This window comes from Pseudorca crassidens, chromosome 16 (genome assembly GCF_039906515.1).
Source record: "Pseudorca crassidens isolate mPseCra1 chromosome 16, mPseCra1.hap1, whole genome shotgun sequence".
In the NCBI taxonomy this organism is placed as follows: domain Eukaryota; kingdom Metazoa; phylum Chordata; class Mammalia; order Artiodactyla; family Delphinidae; genus Pseudorca; species Pseudorca crassidens.
The window spans coordinates 30,853,388-30,866,769 of NC_090311.1; the positions used below are offsets into that span (position 1 = coordinate 30,853,388).

A 13,382-nucleotide genomic window follows, 5' to 3' on the forward strand; every position below is an offset into this window, starting at 1 on the left:
AATTTAAAAAAATAAAGTGTGCTGCTTATTCCACAATCCAGTTATATGTAACAACATCATTACCATCATTACTTACACTTCTGTTCTTAAGTCACAGAAACCAGACATTAGCAGCAGCATGACTTGACAACAGATCCCTCCTGTTTCTTAATATAGCCTTTATTCTTTACCTTCTTTTCTGCTTATAACTGGATATACACTCATATTCCTCAAATCAGTTGATCTCCTCTGGATTACTTGCTAAAGAATATCTGACAAAATGTGGACTGGCTGACTTAGGTAGAGCAATATCTAAAGGTATTTTACCTAGACATCTTCGTATAGTTTTAACAAATAATTCCTATCAAGTAGTAACATAAATACAAAAATATTTATTAATCATTTAACAATAACAAACCTTCCACTTTTTCCAAAATAAAGTTTAAGTTCTCAGGAAAAGGGAAAAAAAAGGCAAAAATTGTCTGGGTTATCAACACCTCTGGTTCCTTGTCTTTACCACAATGTCAGCTCATTTTTTATCAATGTAATTATATCAGAATACTCTTCTCCATTAATTTACATTCCCTTGGTTTTAAAAGATCAAAATCTGTGGATAATTCAATCTTCTTAATAGTTTAACAGTCTTGACCAAAACAACTCATTCAGGTTGGACTATCACTTATGTGGCCTACTTATTTTTTACAAAAATTAAGTCCCACATAGGTTTACAGCTTCTTATAATTCCTACCTAAAGTCTTCTCACTTACTGTGGAAAATTCTAGTTTCTCTTCTTTATCTTTACCCCATTTATGAATTTACCTTTGCCTATCACCAATAAAATAAAACAATCTTTGATTTGGATATGTTACATGAAAATTAAACGGAAGTTCTTTGCCTAAGGAGAAAGGGGACAAAGGGAATGTTATCTTTTAGATAAGATTGCAGCCACAAGCCATGGGTCTTGAAATGGTTATCAAGAGACTATATGGATTTGACTCTCTGTACATGCCTGTTTATTTTAACACGCCAAAATCTATTTTAGTAAATACTCCACAGTAAAAATCTACGCATAGAAAATATATGTATATACAAATAAATATTGGTTGTACAAGTCTCACATGGTACACAGCCTTATCACTTTAATCATACCTGCTTTTCTTTTGAAAAAGTCATACAGCAAAACTTCAGTACCTCTCAAAAAATTGTTAGAAATTAATCCATATTATTTCATTATTTTTATCCTGATGTATTCTCTTTCCAGAACAAAAACCAGGTCTAGATAGGGTATCTAACATATTAAGTATTATAAAAATACTGCTAAGCATAATTGTTAGGTTTCCAATAGATAAACAATAAGTAAAATATTAACACACTGATCGTTTTACGTAGGAGTATATTAACTAAATCATTTTTTAAAGATGTGTTAATTACATTAAACACTCAGAAAAATGACCAGCTTAAAGGTTTTTTTCAATAACTATTCCCAAAGATTTATGGACTTCTTTTTTTAAAATAATTAAAGTATCATTTTATTGTGATCAAATAAATTAAATCAATGCCCATTTATACAAGATAAACTTCATCAGTTTCCTTACTAGCTGAATGAAAATTCACATAACCTAACACATATGACAAGATTAGTGTTTATATCATTAACCATGCAATGAAAAAGCCACATTTCAACACAGGCACATATTCACAGATATTTATGTTCCTCTCACTTTTTATTCTTAGTGAAGGCAAAGAGCTTCCCATTTTATTTTGATGGGAATTTCTCCCACTTACCTTTGTCACATCTTCCTGTATCTACTAAGGTAGCATTAGTCTGAGACGGGTGATTCTTGAATTACCAAACTAGCGTATCTTTTAAAAAATCTGCCAAATTGCTCCCTCCCCTTCTCAGCAATTATACACTACTCAGCAACTTCGCTTTCCATCACATGTTTTGAAACATTTATAACCAAGAGCCAAATCTAAGTCATAGGAAGTTAGAACTCAAAAAGCATTTGACTAAAATCCAGGAATCCTGAATCTTGACATCAATCTGCTTTACCCTGTTTGCCCCTCTGTCCACACCTGAGGTCTCTGGGAAGGATATGAATAGAAGGAAAGGCCAGGTAACAACACACTGTTACTACAATGCTTTTGTTACAAATTTCAAAGTGCTCTGTCAACTAAGCTGGTCCACGTGGAAGGCTCACCAAGCTTAAGGCCCAGGATCACCTGGATATCCTTTGCTATCTTTCCTCTTCAAAATCTATGCTCAGATCTCAGCCAATGGTGAAGAAAGGCCAGTCTAGCAATGTATGAAGGAAAACTTAAGCCAGTGGAAGCAGTCAGCTCAAACCTACTTAGCTCTGACAAAACTAAAAATTTGAGAAGAAAAAGGATAGACAAACTAGACCGTAGCACTGAAGAGAAGAGGGCAAGACATTTTAGGCCGGGGTATTGAAAGAATTATGCTACCATTTATGATAATATTATGAGTAGAATTCTTTACTGTAATAGAAATTGAGTAAGCCATCAGTAGTAGGGAACAAAGAAAGAAAAGGCAACTTGGTGGAACCAAGTAAGAAAGTCTAAAAAAAGGGCGTATGCTTTAATTTTTTATAGCACAGGCTTTTGAATTCCCATCCCAGGTCTACCACTCTTTAGCTGAGTGATCATAAATGAAACCCTTAATCTTTCCAAATTCCGTTTTTCCACCTGTAAAACAGATATTAACATCAAAGGGCTCTTGTCTGGCACATAGTAAATACCCAACATATGATAGCTCTTAAGAAACATTAATAAGACAAAACCACCACCAGTCTTCTCCATATTTAGATAATATCTCATTTCTTTAAATTTATGAACCACTTGATGGGGATGGGAGGTGGGAAGAAGGAGATGATATTATACAAGCAGGTTGCAAAAAGATTCAATACTAAATATTATGTCTGGGATTTGCTTCAAAATAATCTTGTGGGAATGAATAACAGCCATTCGTTGATGTAGCTGGATGTTCACTATACTATTCTTTCTACTTTTGTGTATGTTTGAAGTTTTCAAAAATGAAAGATTTTTTAAAAAATTCTTTTTCCCTTTAATATGGTTGGACAAAAAGACAAGTTCTAGCATCCCTTCTACTTTTGATAAATCATGCACCTAAAAGATGGAAAGATAGGTAAAACAGAACAGGAGAATATCCTGTGGATAGGTATAGAGGAAAATACCTACAAATGACTTAGAAAATATGCCTACATTGACTGAGAGGAAGGGGAGCATTCAGGTAAAAGCCCATAAATACCAATGCATTGGGACTTCCCTGGTGGTGCAGTGGTTAAGAATCTGCCTGCCAGAAGACCTAAATAGACACTTCTCCAAAGAAGATATACAGACTGCCAACAAACACATGAAAGAAGGCTCAACATCATTAATCATTAGAGAAATGCAAATCAAAACTACAATGAGATATCATCTCACACCAGTCAGAATGGCCATCATCAAAAAATCTAGAAACAGTAAATGCTGGAGAGGGTGTGGAGAAAAGGGAACACTCTTGCACTGCTGGTGGGAATGTGAATTGGTACAGCCACTATGGAGAACAGTATGGAGGTTCCTTAAAAAACTACAAATAGAACTACCATATGACCCAGCAATCCCACTACTGGGCATATACCCTGAGAAAACCATAATTCAAAAAGGGTCATGTACCAAAATGTTCACTGCAGCTCTATTTACAATAGCCTGGAGATGGAAACAACCTAAGTGTCCATCATTGGATGAATGGATAAAGAAGATGTGGAAACAACCTAAGTGTCCATCATTGGATGAATGGATAAAGAAGATGTGGCACATATATACAATGGAATATTACTCAGCCATAAAAAGAAACGAAATTGAGCTATTTGTAATGAGGTGGATAGACCTAGAGTCTGTCATACAGAGTGAAGTAAGTCAGAAGGAGAAAGACAAATACCGTATGCTAACACACATATATGGAATTTAAGAAAAAAAAAGGTCATGAAGAACCTAGAGGTAAGACAGGAATAAAGACACAGACTTACTAGAGAACGGACTTGAGGATACGGGGAGGGGGAAGGGTGAGCTGTGACAAAGCGAGAGAGAGGCATGGACATATATACACTACCAAACGTAAAACAGATAGCTAGTGGGAAGCAGCAGCATAGCACAGGGAGATCAGCTCAGTGCTTTGTGACCACCTGGAGGGGTGGGATAGGGAGGGTGGGAGGGAGGGAGATGCAAGAGGGAAGAGATATGGGAACATATGTATAACTGATTCACTTTGTTATAAAGCAGAAACTAACACACCATTGTAAAGCAATTATACCCTAATAAAGAAGTTAAAAAAAAAAAAGAAAAGAATCCGCCTGCCAATGCAAGGGACCTGGGTTTGATCCCTGGTCCGGGAAGATCTCACATGCTGCAGAGTAAGTAAGCCCATGCACCACAGCTACTAAGCCTGCGCTCTAAAGCCCACAAGCCACAACTACTGAGCCCGTGTGCCACAACTACTGAAGCCCATGCGTCTAGAGGCCGTGCTCTGCAATAAGCCACTGCAATGAGAAGCCCGTGCACCGCAATGAAGACCCAATGCAGCCAAAAATAAATTAATTAAAAAGAAAAATACCCATGCATTGGGGACAATAAAAAATACGTGAAAAACAAGAGATCAAACTGAACATAAGCATGCCTCAATTTAACAAATTCAACAATTCCTTCCTCTACACACATGGTACACTTATTTTTGAAATTTGTATAAACCAATAATAATTCTACATGTACTAGTGGAGCATGTTTCTTATATTAAATCAGAGATGAATTCTGTTGTAACATAAAATACATTTTTTGTAGTACATTCACATTTGCAGATGTGGGATTTTCTTTTACCAAGCAACACACAACCTGTAGATCCATTTTTTTTTTGGCAGTACGCGGGCCTCACTGTTGTGGCCTCTCCCCTTGCGGAGCACAGGGTCTGGACGCGCAGGCTCAGTGGCCATGGCTCACGGGCCCAGCCGCTCCGCAGCATGTGGGATCTTCCCAGACTGGGGCACGAACCCGTGTCCCCTGCATCGGCAGGCGGACTCTCAACCACTGCACCACCAGGGAAGCCCTGTAGATCCTTTTAAATTAGTTTTTCTTCCCCTTTATATTGGCAGCTTAGGAGAGGGAGAACATGCCTTTACCCTCTGGAAATCTCTAAAAAGTCAACTAATAAGAAAAAAAATATACAATAATCAGGTATTAATAATGATGATAATAAAATGACTCAGAGCTTATGAAAAATAAGCTAATCATGAGACCAAATAACAGTCACAGACTATTATTAACAACGAAAATGAAAATGTTCATCCTACAACAGTTTTTCCAATAATAATAATTCTCATGGGAAATAATACTGGTATTCACAGCTTCTAACCCAAAAAGTTAGTCTTGATGTGTACCATCATTAATAGAGGTAGAAAACTACTATGTAATTTCATACAGCAATTGAAGCAAATTAAATTAAAAAGTCTTTCTGGAGAAGTTCAGCTCTGTATTCTACTTTTACCTGAGAAGTTAGGTTAACTATTTCAAACATTAAAATATCATAAAATTATTTCTGTGGATAAGAGGGAAGCATTTATGCTAAAGGAAATCCCCTTATTACTTTAACAAGAGTTATTACTCAATGTTTCCCAACTGACCAATAGTTTTTTAATACCCATTTTTAATTTTCTACATTTCTAAATAAAGACAATAAAATAATGTGAAAGTTTTCTAAAAAAATATAAAATGTGCTGTGCAGATATAAGATGGTAACACCATGAACACTAGACACAGAATAGATTCAGACAAAATGTCTATACAGAGAAAAGATATCCTTCTCCACCCAAACCTTGGTTATATACTATCCAAAACTCAGGTGTAGAAAAGATTCAAATAACATGGTTTGCCATATTATTTGAACTTGAAATATGAACCCTCACTAAAAAAAAAAAAGGCAAAAACTTAGAAGATTTGGATAGTAAAGTATATCTGTGTTATTACAAAACTCCATCAAATAACAATTTTAATAATTCATGGAAAAGGATGTTTAAGGAAGCCTTTCCTGAGTAATTCTGGTTCATTCTGATCACTCCATTACAACATCCATTATTCCCTTCACAGGAATAATGCTGCAGATTATCTTCTGATCTAACTACTCTCAAATTGAGGGTACGATAAGAAAAAAACTTTTGCAAATCATATACTGATGTGGGTCTAGTATCCAGAATATACACTACAACTCAACAATAAAAAGACAACTCAACTTAAAAAATAGGCTAGGGATCTGAAGAGACGTTTCTCCAAAGAAAATATACAAGTGGCCAACAAGCAAATGAAAAGATGCTCAACATCAATGGTCATTAGGGAAATGCAAATCAAAACAACAATGAGATACCAGTTCATACCTACCCACTAGAATGGTTATAACCAAAAAGACAGACAGTAACAAGTGTTGGCAAGGGTGTGGAGAAACTGAAATCCTCCTACACCGCTGGTGGGAATGTAAAATACTACAGCCGCTTTAGAAAACAGTTTGGCAGTTCCTCAACATTAAAAGTTACTATATGACCCAGCAAGTTCACTCTGAAGTACGTACCCAAAAGAAGAAAAGATAAACGTCCACAGGAATAATGCTGCTTAAGTTCACAGCAGCTTCTCCATAATAGGCAAAAAGTGGAAACAACTCAAACGTCTGACACCTGATGAATGGATGTACAAAATATAGTATGTCCATACAATGCAATATTAGTTAGCCAAAAAAAGCAATAAAGTGCTGATATATGCCAGTACATGGATGAATTCTGAAAACACGCTAAGAAGCCAGACACAAAAGGCCACATATTATAATATTACATTTATATGAACTGTCCAGAACAGGCAAATCCACAGAAACAGAGGTAGATTAGGGGTTACCAAGGACTGGGTCATAGGAGAAATGCAAAATGACTTCTAATGAGTATAGGGTTTCTTTTTTGGATATGAAAGTGTTCGAGAATTAGTGATATTTGCACAACCTTGTGAATAAACTAAAAACAACTGAATTGTATGAATTAAAAGGGTGAATTTTCTGGTATATACATGATATCTCAATTAAAAAAAGAAAAAATTCAGGGTATGGACCACTGGACTTGGGATACTTTCTACATACAAGAGACAGTCAATAAAATTAGCAAATATTTCACACTGGGATTATCCCAAAAACAATGTGCAAGTATAACTAACAGTAAAAAGATTTTTTAAAATATTTGCAAATAGAGTAAAGATAATTTGGAGGGTAGTAATGGCAAGTCTTTAACTTGAAACTACAAAAAATAACAGCTTTGTTTACTCACATCTACCCAATATCCAGATTCCATTCAGCAGACAGGTGGACGTAAAGGAAATACGAATCAAGAGAGAAGTTCAGAGGCACATCAAAACAAATCAAGCCCCTCTGCTGAGCTTTCAGAGCCAGTTTGCAAGGCAGGAAAAAATACCAATCTCATTATTTTATATATACCTTTATTGTGGCAGAAAATATTCTTTTCTGTTTCCAAATACCAAATCCAACCTCTAAAGGATGAAAATTTCTCAAAACTAAGGGGACTCAATGAATGAATATGCCACTGATTTTAGGCAACTTCGAAAATGAGTTTTGTGCAATGGAATAAGGTACAACCTCCAAATGAGCTTACTTAGAAGAGACACTGCTGTGGATAACAATATTGTCTCTGCCAAGGTGATTTAAAAAAACAACCAACATCATTATTGTAGAATTTTACAATGGAATCCTTAAATAAAGGAAACATTCTTCTCCTGAGCTAAGGAGACAGGTGTGTTGCAAACCCCAAGTGCCTAACAAAGAGACTCCACTTTTTAACCTGCATTAGAAAATCCAACAATCTATCTCTGCAAACTTATCACCTATACATTTCCTACACCAATCTTGGACTGCAGTTTAAACAGACAACTCACTCTTGTCCTTTTGTACTTTTGCTTATTTGTTTCACGTGACAGGAATGCCTTCTCCATTTTCATCAGAATGAAGCAAAAATCCACCACCTTCTTCATGAAGCCTTTCTTTATCATCTCAAGTGATTTATTTCACTTCCAAACACCCCCCAGCACTTGCTTTCACTATCGTATGGCACATTTTGCCTTCTACTGAATACACTATATTTTTTCTAAGGACTAATAAAAGTTCTTGAATGTTAAGGCAGCTTCCCCAATATCTTTGTTTGCCCACAGTGACTAATACAAGACAGATGCTTAATAAATATTTAAATAAAGTAATTATGTACTTACCTAACTGCCTTTCGATCCTAAAAACAGCACTAGTACAAGCAGCTAAGTGATTAGGCAAGTACTCAGAAGTGGCAAGTCCCCACAGACATTGAATACCTAATTCTCACTCTGGAAGGAATTCCAGGCCATCCTGTGTAACCCCATAAGGCTAAAAAAAATGGCATTATTCAGATGCTTCCTAGAACTGCTCCAGCTATAAGCATATTTGAGGGAATTAGGGCAATTTGAAATAACTCTCTGTTAAGTCAGAGACTCATCCTGCTATCCTTTTTCCACCAAGTTAGAGCTAAGCTGAAATAATCACAACTTCCCCTATGTTGTGAAGGGCTTTTCGAGAATATAGCAAAGATGAGGAGCAGCCAAGCAATAGGTTACATCATATTAGGCAACAGAGAGAACCTCCATCTTCCCAGAATGGAATATCATTCTAGTCCCAGAGGACTCAATAATCACCTGGTTACCAAATATCCATCTTGATCATAATCACTGCCTGAACCTGCTAACTCCAATTCGACTAAAACCTAATAATGGAAACACAAACACCTTCACTTCCACCTCTACAGTCCTGACCCTCAACCCCCTCCAAAAAATAAAGTAGAATGGAGTATTAGATTTTGGAAATGAGTGAGAATTCACTTTCAATCCAAAGACTGCTATAAATTAAGTATTACTTCGGAACCAAATGACCCTAAAGTATTAAGATAATCAGTAAAGAGAATCAAATAGAAGGTTAACTGTTCAGAACCAATCCATTAAAATAAAAGAGAAATTATTACATTTGCTAGTGACAAACAGAGTTGCCTTTTGGATTATACATAAATAAGAACCATTGCCACCGCTCTATATATAGAAAGTTAACACTATATTTGACTTACTTAGAACTCTTTTCCTAAAGAACAAAATTACATACAATAGAAGAGAAAATATGAGACGCAACTGATTTTAGTTGGGAGACTATCAACTATATATTACTGCTCAGACTAAAATACTGATCTGCACTCTGGACTCTAAATAATCTCCTGAACTTTACTACCTCGAAAGTGGATATTTGGAGTTAACAGAATGCTTTTAAAGAAAACTGATTACTAGATTAAAATTCTCCCTCAAAAAAAGAATCTAAAATTTGATATTCAATTCAGATACTTACAGAAGGATTTTATTAGTTAAAAAAAAAAAAAACCCAAAATCAAAAAACAAAAATGTCTTGTCAAGCAGCAGTAACTCGCCACTAACACTAAGCAATGACTGATAAAAAGGGGGCCTGAGGCAAAAGGCAAGGATTCAAAGCAAAAAGAATCAGAATAAGATAAACAACCATCTAAACTAAAGCAACAGTAATTTAAGAAATCTATAGGGTTATAGTTTTCAATTTCAAAATCTTTTAAAAACTAAAAAGCCCTACTGAAAAAAAAGACCAATCATTAAAAAAGTGAAACAAATACAAGAACTAAAAATTCTTCGAAATAATTTCAGGATTTTGTATTAACTTAAGATTCTGAAAACTCATTAATTTCATGATTCTCAAAACCTCTACATGCCTTATAAGGTCTCATATGATAGTTACAAATAACACATAATTCAATAAGTGCTAAAGCTGATGTAACATTTTAGCAAACCTAAGATAGGTTTCAAAGAATAAAACAAGCAGAGACAGAGCAGAGTAAATGATAACTAATAACCAAAAGGCTGATTCCTGGACGGCATGATAACTAATAACCAAAAGGCTGATTCCTGGACGGCAGAGCTGGGCTGGGATTGGCAGGAGGGAAATTTTCAAATATATCCACAAGACAAATTACACCAAAAAACGCATTCATACTTTTATTATTTACACAAGTATATGTTTTAAAATATACTTTTAACCTGTGGACAACCAAAGTGATATCAGATACTGTAAAGCATTGTTGCCTGTATTAATTTTGATAGTACGGTCTAAACCCTTAACAAAATTCACATACATTTTCATAATGAAACACCGCAGAAATGGAAAGGTTTATATTCTCTAACTAAAGGTTACCTTATTTTTCACTTGTTTAAAGTTTCAGTTCTGTTTTTTAATCTATTATAGAAAATATCCCTTGTGGGACATTGTAAAGGGCATACCCTCCTGTCAAGCCAGAAAGCTCAAACACAAAGACACTGAGCTACCAAGTGCTGTAATTCTTCCAAACTGAGCTTCTCCACACCCCCTCTACCCTTCCCCCCAACAGATATGTCTATTAAATCAGTGTCTGTTCTCCCCCTCGCACAACAAAGAGAACTTCTCACCGCATGAAATTGCCGCTGAATGGACACCAGAAAGCAGGATTTGCATAATTCCTTCCAACGAAACCCTGTCGGGAAGGAGGGGATGAGGGGCCCAAGCGAACGGAAAGAATCTCCTAGATTCTGTTGGGAAGACCAAGATCATTCCCCACAGGGGGGATGGGGGGCGGTTTGGAATTCTGGGCCTCCCCGAGGACTGGGCGTGGGGGACGGAGGACGACAAGAGACATTTCCCCACACATCAGCAGCACCGAAGCAAAGATGGGGAAATAACAATGCTGGAGCACAGGAGAGTCAGACACAGGACGGACTGGGGCTAGGGGGCGGCGGGCGGAGCGGAGACACCACACGGGCCACTTACTTTTTGGAGGGGGGTTAAATATATGAGTTAAGCCCTTATGGTCCCGCCGGCCGCCGCACAGAGGGAAACGGGACCTTGGGAGAGAAAAACAGACAAAACACACAGTGTGAGAGGCGCAGCTCGGCCGCCCAGCCCCTCCCGGGGCGACCCCGTCCACACTCCCTCCTGCCCGCACGGAAAAAGCCACCCGAGGCGGCCTGAGGTCCGGGAGGCGGGCGGCGGACGAGGCTCTCGGCGAGGCGGCGGCTCCGGAAAATCCCCCAGGAAAAGACAAGAACGACCCCTGCTCCGGCTTCCCGGTCGGACCCGGTCCCACCCCCCTTCCTCCCGCCGCGCACACACCGAACACAAATACACACACACCGACCCGAGCGTCGAGGATTAACTCCCCGGCCGCTGCCGCCGCCGCCGCCCGCAGAGGAAGTGCAGCCGCTGCCCCCCGCGGCCATGACACCCCACTTGGCTCGGTCAGGCGGACCCGGGGCCTGTGACAGCTCCGGCTCCCTCCGCCCCCATCTCCACCTCACGCCTCGCACACGCCCGAGCGCCGGGCGCCCGCCCGCCGCCCGTGCACGCAGGAGCGCGCGCCGCCGCGGCACGTGGGGGAGGGGCGGCGTGCGACGCGGAAGGCGCCCGCCAGAGAGGAGCCAGGGGGTCGAGCCGCGGCCACGCACGTCCCCAGCTCTCGCGTTGGGCTCTGCGGCACCGGCGGCGGCGCCGCCGCCGGTCCAGTGGCAGCGGCGCACGGCAAGCCTCCACAATAAGCCAGCTGCGGCGGCGGGCCTGGAGGGAGGGAGGGAAGATGGGAGGGAAGGAAGGAGGAGAAGAGGGGCACGCGCTCCCGCCCGAGAGCCCGCCCCGGCGAGGGCGCGCGGAGGGGAGGGGCCGCCGCGCGCGCTCAGGCCCGAGCACGGGGAGCCCGCCCGGAGGTCGCGCGCGCCCGCACTCCGGGGGGTGGGGGAGGGGGACGCCCAAACCTAAGAGGGCGGGCGGGCCGGAGCAGCAATTGCTCTCTCCCGGCTCCCTCCCTCGTTCCGGGCGGCCGGCGGCGGGGTGGCCCGAGAGCCGGAGGCAGCCGGGGGAGGGTCTCACCTACACAGTGAATGAGCTTGTGGCGCCAGGAGTCCAGTTCTTGCCGAAAGCCGCGTCTCTCAACGGAGCATTGCTGCCGCCTACACACCCTCGCCATCTTCTGCCGCCCGCCCGGCCCTGCCTCCGCCGCGGCCCCGCGCACGCCCAGCCGCGTCGCCCGGGGCCGCGCACGCACCCGCGGCCTGGGCGTCGCGCCTCCCGCCGGGGGCGGCGCGGGGGCAGGGCCGGCCTCACCTCGCGTTGGCCCCGGCGTGGCCGGGGGGGCGGCTTGGGCGCGCGCCCGTCCCGCACTCAGCGGTGCGCGATCTCCCGGCTTGCGGTCTCCGCGGCCGCTGCCGCTTCTGGCCTTCCAGAAGGCGCCTTCCAGCGGCCGGAGCTGGGCCCCGCCGGTCCCGTGCTGACAGCCCCTAAGGCCACGGCTGTCCCTTCCTTTCCCTTCCCGGGGCTTTTTGTTTCTTAAGCCAGCCCCATTTATCACTTCCAACCTGCCTATCGCCTGACACCAACTGTTGCAAGTTCTGTGGTAACTGCTTCCCTGAACTTCTAGATCGAAACCGCTCCTCCCCGGAGCCTATTTAAGAAGCAGAATTAAGAATAAATGCCTGGATGCCCGTGGAGGCACTGAGCCCTAGAGTTTTCAAAGGTGAGGCTACATTTTAAGTCATTGAAAGGCAGCCGGCATTCGTAAACCCAGTAAAAAATTGAAATCAAATGTTTTAAGTTAATATTTAAAAACCAGGAGATTTCTATTAGCAAGGCTGATCACAGGCAAAATTCTAAAATTGGTGTATTCAGAAGCCCTCCTGTGTTGTGTCGAAAGGGGTTTTAAAAAATTGTGCTAAAGTGAGAATGATATTTCGAAAGAAGGCTTAATTAACAATAATTAAAGCAGAGTGTTGGAAATTAGCTTAATATTTCAGGAAAGAACTCGAAGAGAAATATTTTCGATGGCAAGAGGATTTTCAGGTGAAAACCTGGGATAATTAAATCACCCTGTGCAGGGCACTACCTGTTCCATTTAAACATGGTGCTGATTTTAATTACTTGACTGTTATTTGGGAGAGAAAGAGAAAAGAGAGAAAAAAGATGGAGTGAAAAAGGAAAGGAGAAAGTGCGGGGGCAGGAGGAACGGGAGCGGAATGCAAAACCAAAGGAAAAAACAACATAGACCCCTCTTTACCAATAGGCCCAGTACCCTAGGATTCTGACCTCTTTCCTGCTTTTGGGGTTTAAGATTAAGGATGGTGCGTTCCTGCTTTTAGATATTTAAATTTAAATTTGAAGACAATTTTAATTTCTGTAGTAGGTAAAACAAAAGTCGTTAAATACTTGACATCAAGGATCCCATTGGAGTATAGATTTTTGT

At 40.8% G+C, this 13,382-nt stretch overlaps 1 protein-coding gene and 1 long non-coding RNA gene across 21 annotated transcripts in view; one reads left to right on the plus strand and one right to left on the minus strand.

Annotated features, from left to right (window-relative positions):
- LCOR (ligand dependent nuclear receptor corepressor) overlaps positions 1-12,153 on the minus strand; it is a 136,313-nt gene extending 124,160 nt beyond the window's left edge. For 4 of the 19 annotated variants that reach the window (XM_067709841.1, XM_067709839.1, XM_067709838.1 and 1 more), the window contains exons 1-2: positions 12,017-12,153; positions 10,925-10,998 (exon numbers count right to left, since the gene is read on the minus strand). Coding sequence is in view for 7 of the 19 variants with exons in the window: in XM_067709829.1 (XP_067565930.1) it covers positions 12,017-12,113 (97 nt within the window). In the remaining 12 variants the exon portion in view is untranslated. Of the gene's footprint in view, positions 1-10,566; positions 10,687-10,924; positions 10,999-12,016 lie in introns of all 19 variants that reach the window. The other 15 variants (XM_067709829.1, XM_067709828.1, XM_067709846.1 and 12 more) reach the window with 10 other exon arrangements.
- Positions 12,154-12,260: 107 nt separating this feature from the next.
- LOC137208427 (uncharacterized) overlaps positions 12,261-13,382 on the plus strand; it is a 112,180-nt gene continuing 111,058 nt past the window's right edge. For both annotated transcript variants that reach the window (XR_010935628.1, XR_010935629.1), the window contains exon 1: positions 12,261-12,659. This is a non-coding gene — a long non-coding RNA (uncharacterized lncRNA). The remainder of the gene's footprint in view (positions 12,660-13,382) is intronic.